At 39.7% G+C, this 8,369-nt stretch overlaps 1 protein-coding gene across 2 annotated transcripts; it reads right to left on the bottom strand.

The window, feature by feature from the left end:
* Positions 1 to 1,875: 1,875 nt before the first annotated feature.
* Positions 1,876 to 5,132, bottom strand: LOC102730398 (olfactory receptor 5AN1). Of its 2 annotated transcripts, XM_081797412.1 has the most exons (2): positions 4,204 to 5,132; positions 1,876 to 2,219 (listed from the first exon to the last, which is right to left on the bottom strand). In XM_081797412.1, the coding sequence occupies exons 1-2, from the start codon at positions 5,130 to 5,132 to the stop codon at positions 2,129 to 2,131; spliced, it is 1,020 nt and encodes a 339-aa protein (XP_081653538.1). In that variant the 3' UTR covers positions 1,876 to 2,128. The 2 variants fall into 2 exon arrangements, with proteins under 2 accessions (XP_081653538.1, XP_006747888.1); XM_006747825.1 differs by lacking the exon at positions 1,876 to 2,219 and having other exon boundaries at positions 4,194 to 5,132.
* Between the last annotated feature and the right edge of the window lie 3,237 nt (positions 5,133 to 8,369).

Genomic DNA, 8,369 nt, shown 5'->3' with positions numbered 1-8,369 from the left:
CCCTCAAAAAATTAAAAATGGATCTGCCATATGATCCAGCAATTCCACTTCTAGGTATATATTAAACAGAAATAAAAACAGGATACCGAGAAGATATCTGCATTCTCATGTTTATTGCAGTATTCACAATAGCCAAGATATGGAAACAACATGTGTCCATCAATGGATGAATGGATAAGAAAATGTGGTGTGGGGACATCTGGGTGGATCAGCTGGTAAGGCATCTGCCTTTGGCTCAGGTCATGATCTTGGGGTCCTGGAACTGAGCCCGGCATCAAGCTCCCTGCTCTATGGGGAGCCTGCTTCTCCCTCTCCCTCTGCCCCTCCCCCACCTCGTGCTCTCACTCTTGTGCTCTCTCTCTCTCTCAAATAAATAAAATCTTTTTAAAAAAAGATGTGGTGTGTATAGTATGTATGCCGGTATGTATATATATATGAAATTATATACAATATATATTCAATTGTGAGAAAAAAGGAAACCCTGCTATTTGCAACATCATGGATGGAATTTGATGGCATTAAGCTAAGTGAGATAAACCAGGAAAAAAGAAGACAAATACTCTATGATATCACTAGTATGTGGAATCTAAAAATGCTGAACTTATGGAAACAGAATAGAATGGTACTTACCAGGGGCTGGGTGGCAGAATTGGGGAGACATTTGTAAATGTACAAATTTGTTCTTAAAAGATTATTAAGTTCTGGAGATCTAATGCACAGCATAGTGAATACAGTCAACAATACTGTATTAGATACTTCAAAGTTACTAAGAGACCAGATCTTAAATGTTCTCACCACAGAATAGAAATGATAATTATACAACACAATAGAATTGTGTCTAATGCTACCAGCAATAATCATATTGCAACATATAAAGGTATCAAATCAATATATTGCATACCTTAAACTTACACTATATCATATGAAAATTAGGTCTCAAAAAAATAAATTTTTAAAATAAAATAAATTTCAAAATGATATTAATGTATCTTGTATTTTTTTAAACTCCAATCCTACCTACTGTCATTCAAATACCTTCCAAATGTTACCTACCTCCTAGATTGTTGCTGGAGGGGAGGTAGGCAGGGGAATGGTTTAAATGGGTGATGGGTAGTAAGGAGGGCACTTGCTCTGATGAGCACTGGGTGTTGTATTTAAGTGATGAATCACTAAATTCTACACCTGAAACTAATAATATACTATATGTTAACTAACTGGAATTTAAGTAAAAACCTAAAAAAAAAAAATGTTAAGTCTTTACACTAAAATTCATGCTCAACTTTTCATCCTTATGGGACATGGCTCCCTTCTGCACATTCAAACCACTCCACTTTGTTAATTACTCTATGGGGAATGCTCTTCTCTTTTGTAAAATAAATCCTACAAAATGAGGTCAAGCCCCTCCTCCTGACTGAACTTTCTATGGACTCCCTGATAATCCACATGAGTTCTTAAGTCTTTTCAAGTCCCTTAGTCTGTGGGTCTGTTTCAATCATCTTACATTGAACTATACCAAAAATGTAGAATTTATTATTTTATATATGGGTCTGTCTCCTAGCTAGATATGAGGACAGGAAACTTTCCTAATTTTTTTTTTCATCCTTACCACCCACCTTGATATATTTATCTAGCAAACCCTTAGTGAGGGCTGGCAGATTTATTGTTCCCATGTGATATTACATGGCAAAATCTCTGTGCAATTACTGTGGGCAAGCTAAACTGTCATTTTAGTTCCACAGACTGACCTAGTTTAGAATATGTGGTTCATCTAAGAGTAGAATCTGGCATATACCATTGGTCTAAATGTTCTTCAGGGGCAAGTCTGAATAATCATGTTTTATTTTCCCTAGGTTTTTTCTTTTTAATGGCATTTCCCATCAGTACTCTAGCTAATGGTTTTCAACAGCAGCTGATGAAGGCAGTTGTTGGAAGATAGCAGTTCCTGGGAACCTAACCCATCCACAGCAGCTCCCAGAAGGTTAACTTCCAGTTACCATCAGCAGCTCTTATTCATCACCTCTCTGAGCTCATCTGAACCCCTCAAAAGTTAGATCTGTGCGGTATTATGGAAATATCCTCCGCTAACATCTGGCCGAGTTTTGTCTCCTGAGGAAACCCTCATAGTACCTTAGCAACAGACTTCCCATACATTCTTATACATATGTAATGAGCAATGCCACAAGAAACATACTTTTACCTGGACTAGGGGGCCAAACATCCTTTACTCGTATTATAGTTTTCTTGGCATGGGGTAAGCCCCCACACTCCCTCCTAGAGATTTCAGTAATTCCCCTTGTCTCAATCCTATCCAAATGTAAACTCCTGGAAAATTTGACAAAGGCTTTAAATATCTCTTCATTTAAAGTCTTTAATTCAGGGGCACCCGGGTGGCTCAGTCGTTAAGCATCTGCCTTTGGCTCCGGTCATAATCCCGGGGCTTGGGATAGAGCCCTGCATTGGGCTCCCTGCTCCGCAGGAGGCCTGCTCCTCCCTCTCCCACTCCCCCTGCTTGTGTTCCCTCTCTCGCTGTGTCTCTCTCTGTCAAATAAATAAAATCGTTAAAAAAAAATAATAAAGTCTTTAATTCAATAGAATAATTCATATGATTCATCAAAATTGAGAACCAAACACATTCATTAAGAATCCATTAAATCAGGGTGCCTGGGTGGCTCAATTGGTTAAGCAGCTGCCTTCAGCTCAGGTCATGATCCCAAGGTTCTGGGATCAAGCCCCGCATCAGGCTCCTTGCTCAGCAGGGAGCCTGCTTCTCTCTATGCCTGCCACTCCCCCTGCTTGTGCTCTCTCTCTCTCTGACAAAAAAAAAAAAAAAAACTTAAAAAGAATCCATTAAATCTCTGAAGATATTATGTAAATGTAATGACATCTGGTTTTTATCATTTGGTTAAAGTCTGAGCAATCTAGCAAGTCAACAGTTAGTGTTGGGACACATCTTGTTCATCTTTTTAACCAGACCTCTAGGACCAAATGTTTTGTTTTCTCCTTCGGACAACTTAAACTAGCCAGAGTTGAGAACGCTGCCTATCCCACTATTTCCTCTCCTAGCCCTTGAGACTTCCTAGAAAATATCAGTATTAGAGTAACTCTGACCATCTATTCCATCCATTGTATCACCCACACAACGATAAATTTCTAGGACATAAAATATTGAACACACAAGAAAGAATGTCTACCAGCTTTCCATATTTGTTCCTAGTCTCTGCAAATATTGAACATTCAGTAACTATATTATTACAATGAATTCTCACACAAATCTCCTCACACCAAATTTGAACAGACGCTTAAAATGCCAGAAACAATTTGGTAGTGTATCCCATTCGCTATGTCAATCGAGGGCAAATTTTCCAGATTTAATGGAGGAAAAAAAGAGAGGTTTGAGTCCCACAATATCAGAAATTGCTATTAGTTGACAAGAATTTTGCACATCACCTCCCATCGGAAATCCACATTGGACGTGAGATGCAAGAATTAAAACATCAAACTCATAAGTAAATAGTACTGAAGGGATGTCATTCTTCATTCCATTCCTCTTTATGATTCAAATCACCTCCTGCTTCCTTAGATTACACCTGGTGGAGACTGGGATGTGACCAAAAACTTAAGAGGTAATTAGTCCTGAAAGAGGCCTTAGACAAACATTAGCATCTCAGATTGCTCTTCCCAGGAGACATAACCAGGCCAATTGCATAGCTTTGTTTCTGTTCAAAGGCACATCCCCTCTATTTATTCCCATTATGGTCAGAAATACAGAACAAACATCAATCACCCTCTTGTCTGGATTATGCTGCATCAAAATATTTGGGAGACAAGATCTCTACACTCCTGGGGACCTCCATCAGGTATCACTCCTTTACAATCAGAGGTCTGAGACTGAACAGGGCTCAATCTCTGAAGCAAAAAGAAGTGACAAGTTTCTAAACCTTAACATTTTACAAATACTTGCAGACTATTAATAAATGATGAGGTCACTCCTCATGTAGGGTGAAAGTATGAACCTCCAGGACTTAAAGGTATCGTGTTTGTGTGGAATCAAGTGAGCTGTCAGTCCATTTGGCATATTATCTGTGTCAAATTAAGCTTTCTTTATCTGAAGGCAGTATGAATTTTGTTAGAGTCCATTCATGTGCATATTATTGGGGGTTAAGGTTTCTGATAGGACAAATCTGGACAGGACCTCAACAGGACCATCTCTTCTTTTGTAACCTCTTCAAGGCATCTTTGATTTCCTTGTTCCTCAGACTGTAAATCAAGGGGTTCAACATGGGACTAACCACAGTGTAGAATACTGATGCAAATCTGTCAAAGCTGGAGGAACCACCAGAGCTGGAACTCAAATAGACAAACATAGCTGAGGTATAGAAGAGGGAAATCGCTGTCAGATGAGAAGCACAGGTGTTGAAAGCCTTGGACCTGCCTTTAGCTGAAGTGATCTTCATGATGGAGATGAAAATATAGCCATAGGATATCACAATAATGAGAGCATTTATTATCCCAAAGATCATTGTTAATATAGCAGTCAACAGTTGTACAAAGAAAGTGTCAGTGCAGGACAGGACTATCAGTTGGGGCATGTCACAGAAGAAGTGGTTGATGACATTAGGCCCACAAAAGTGGAGCTGAAACATGGTACATAACTGGGATATAGAAGCAGAGAGTCCAGCCAAATAGGATCCCAGCACCATCCGAATACAGAGGGTGGGTGACATGACTGCTGAATAGAGAAGTGGATTACAAATGGCAGCGTATCGATCATAAGCCATGGCTGTCATGAGACAAGACTCACTCAGTCCCATGGTTGAAAAGACGAAGTACTGAACAGCACAACCCATAAAGGTGATAGCTTGCTGCTCTTGGAAAAAGTTGGAGAGCATCTTGGGAGCTGTAGAGGTCACATAGCAGATATCTATGAAGGACAGATTACTGAGGAAGAAGTACATGGGCGTGTGGAGGTGAGAGTCCATCCTTATTAAGATGATGAGGCACAGGTTCCAAGTCAGAGTCAAAATGTAGATCAGCAAGAATACAACAAAGAGCACTGCTAGGATTCTAGGAAAATCAGAGAATCCCAAAAGGATGAAATAAGTGATCTCTGTAATATTTCCTCCCCCAATCATTGGCTTGCTGCTTCTAAAATCAGAAAAGAGAGAAGAGAATGCACTGCAGACTCAGGTGAAATGACAGCATTACAATTCTCATATGTACCATTTTTTTCCTCCACTGAGTTCAGGGAAAGAAGCAATGCCTCCCTGTCCTGATGAAAAGACCCAGTTTTCATCTCAAATTGCCAAGAAGTGCCTTTTTAAAAGTGCTTCAGGTTCTCAATTATTTCATGGGTCTCATGAAAATTAAAAGATATTTAAAAATTGATTGACAACTTTAAAAAAAAGCAATAGAAATCCTGTGGTTCTTATAAATAAGGTAAGAATCATTTATCAAAATTATGTTTTTAAAAGACCTCTGATAATTCAATATATAACTGCAGCTCTATAATAGCAAAGCATAAGTTGCATCATTGTAGAATAAATTTGGAATAGCTCTTCTCCCCCAGATGGGCATCTAGATAGAGTTCTTAAATTTCTTATTTTACCCATAAGAAAAATAACCCTGTTTATAATAACTTCTCAAACGTTTTAACAACTATATTTAAAAAAACATCTCCCAAATGGCCTGGAAAATTACATCATAGTATGTAATTCTGACAATGTTCTCTTGGGGTACAGCATGTGTGTCAATAAAGTTATGGAATAAGTTTTCTTAGGGAAGCCTGCATATGAACTATTCCATACAGAGGCTAGCACAACTCACTATTGCCCCAACTATTGTCTCAATTTTAGAGTATTTTGTTTTTTAGGAAACAGTATAGTACTGTAGTTAAGAGTTCAGACTTTGGAGTTTTAGTTCTGAGCAACATCATCAAGATGGTACCATAGGTCATTCCTGACATCAGTCCCCTCCCCAAAAGAACAACTAGCAGCTATTCATAGACAAGACAACATTGTAAAAATCGTAGGACATGGGAATGAGGCAGAAACACCTACCTTGGATTACAGAGACCAAGAAGGACCACATAGGAGGGTAGAGGTCAACCACACTCTGATAGTATTGCCACTCTCCCATGTTGGCACAGTGCCACATCAACAGGGTAGGGTCCCTTTTGCCTATGGTTTCCCCAGTCGGAAAAAAAAAAGAGAGAGAGATCCCAAGGTGGATATCCAGCTCCCCCAGAACTGTAGGTCACTTCTTGGGATATCCATTCTGGTCTTGCCTCCTGGGGGTCACAGGGGCATCTGTGGGGTTTGACCACTGGGAATCAGATTGTGATGGAGGCAGGGGCAAGACTTACAATAACCAGTGTTCAGATCTTGGCAGACTGAGTTCCTATTTGCATTGGCACCAAAGTAGAAATCCCAACCAGAGGTGGCCCCATCAGACCTCCAGGGAATTCAGTGGGTGGTTCTGATTTAGGATCTGAAATGGCAAGCTTTCTGGACCTGGAGCTTGTTCTGCCACTCTGCACAGGCAGGAAACTAATTTATAGACCTGTCTACTGCTGAGTGTAACCTCTCAGGCCCAGCCCAACCAGGAAACCTGGCCAGAGCACCTAGAAAGGAACATAGTCCAGCAGCCAGCAGTGCTGCCTAGCTGCAGAGCCAGGACAGTGGCTTCATTTGTCCAGGGAACTAAACACACAGTTCTGCCTGATTCAGAACCTCAAACAATGAGCCTTGTTGGCCTTAGAGCCTGTCTCCCCCCGTCCAGGCAGAAAAAACAATTCATAGCCCCATATACTGTTGAGTATATCCCCTAGCACCATCCAACCAGGAAGCCTGGCCAGAGCTCCTGGGAAGATGCAAAACCCAGAAGCACTCTAGCAGAGAGTCCAGCCAGTGGCTTCATACATTTAGGTGCAGCCCAGAAACAGAACCATGCATATACGGTCAACTAATATTTGATAAGAGAGCCTAAAATACTTAATGGGGAAAGGACAGTCTCTTCAATAAATGGTGTTGGGGAAATTGGATATTCTTTTGCAAAAGAACAAAACTAGACCCAAATCTTACACCACTCACAAAAATTAACACAATATGAATTGACGACTGAAATATAAGACCTGTAACCATAAAACTCCTAGAAGAAAACACAGGGGGAAAACTTCTTGACCAGGGCTTGGCAGTGATTTTTTGGATATCACACTTAAAGTATAAGCAAAAAAATTAAAAATAAACGAGTGGGATTATATCAAACTAAAAAGCTTCTGCACAGCAGAAGAAATGATAAACAAAATGAAAAGGTAACCTATGGAATGGTACAAAATATTTTCAAACCACATATCTGATAAGAGGATAATATCTATGGCATCTGGGTGGCTCAGTCTGTTAAGCGCCTGACTCTTGGTTTTGGCTCAGGTCATAATCTCAGGACTGTGGGATCGAGCCCTGCATCAGGCTCCATGCTCAGCATGGAGTCTGCTTGAGATTCTTGGGATTCTTTCCCTCTTCCTCTCCCTCCTCCGCTCTCCCTCCCCCCTCTCGCTCTTTTTTCTCTCTCTCAAATAATAAATAAAATCTTTTAAAAAGAGAGGTTAATATCCAAAATGTAAAACAAATTCAAACAACTTAATAGCAAGAAAATAAATGGTCCAATTAAAAAATGGGCATAGGACCTGAGTAGATATTCTTCCATGGGGACATCCAATGGCCAACAGGTATATGAAAAGGTGCTCAATATCACTTATCACCAGGGGAATGAGATATCAACTCACACCTGTCAGAATAACTATCACAAAAAGATAAGAGATAACACATGCTGGCAAAGATGTGGAGAATAGAGAACCCTGTGCAATGCTGTGGAAATATAAATTGGTACAGTCACTATGGAAAACAGTGTGGAGATCCTCAGAAAATTAAAACTAGATCTGCAAATAATTCAGCAATTCCACTTCTGGGTATATATCCACAGGAAATGACATTAGTATCCTAGAGAAATATTTGCACCCCCATGCTCATTGCAGCATTATTTACAATAACCAAGACATTGAAATAACCTAAGTGTTCATCAAAAGATGAATGGATAAAGAAATCATGATATAAGTATTATATTATTGTATATATTATTTGTTAATATTCAATATTATATATATGAATATATAAAGAAATCCTGGCATTTGTGACAACCTGGATGGCCCTTGAGAGCACTATGCTAAGTGAGATCAGTTAGACCAAGAAAGACAAACACTGTATGATCTCACCAAATGTGAAATCTAAAAAACTGAACTAATTGAAACAGATCAGATTTTTGATTCCCAGGGGCCGGGGGTAGGGGATGGGGGAATTGGGTGAAGGTGGCCAACA

The sequence above is a fragment of the Leptonychotes weddellii genome, chromosome 11 (genome assembly GCF_054177405.1).
Source record: "Leptonychotes weddellii isolate Sample4059 chromosome 11, ASM5417740v2, whole genome shotgun sequence".
NCBI lineage: Eukaryota > Metazoa > Chordata > Mammalia > Carnivora > Phocidae > Leptonychotes > Leptonychotes weddellii.
Note: the sequence above shows the minus strand (reverse complement) of the source record. Positions and strands in the feature narration are given on the sequence as shown.

What these genes read in the sequence shown, in the direction of transcription:
- LOC102730398 (XM_081797412.1), bottom strand. Translation starts at nt 5,132, where the DNA reads ATGATTGGGGGAGGAAATATTACAGAGATCACTTATTTCATCCTTTTG. An exon ending in AGGTTACAAAAGAAGAGATG is followed by an intron (nt 2,220 to 4,203) that starts GTCCTGTTGAGG and finishes ATACGAGTAAAG; the next exon opens with GATGTTTGGCCCCCTAGTCC.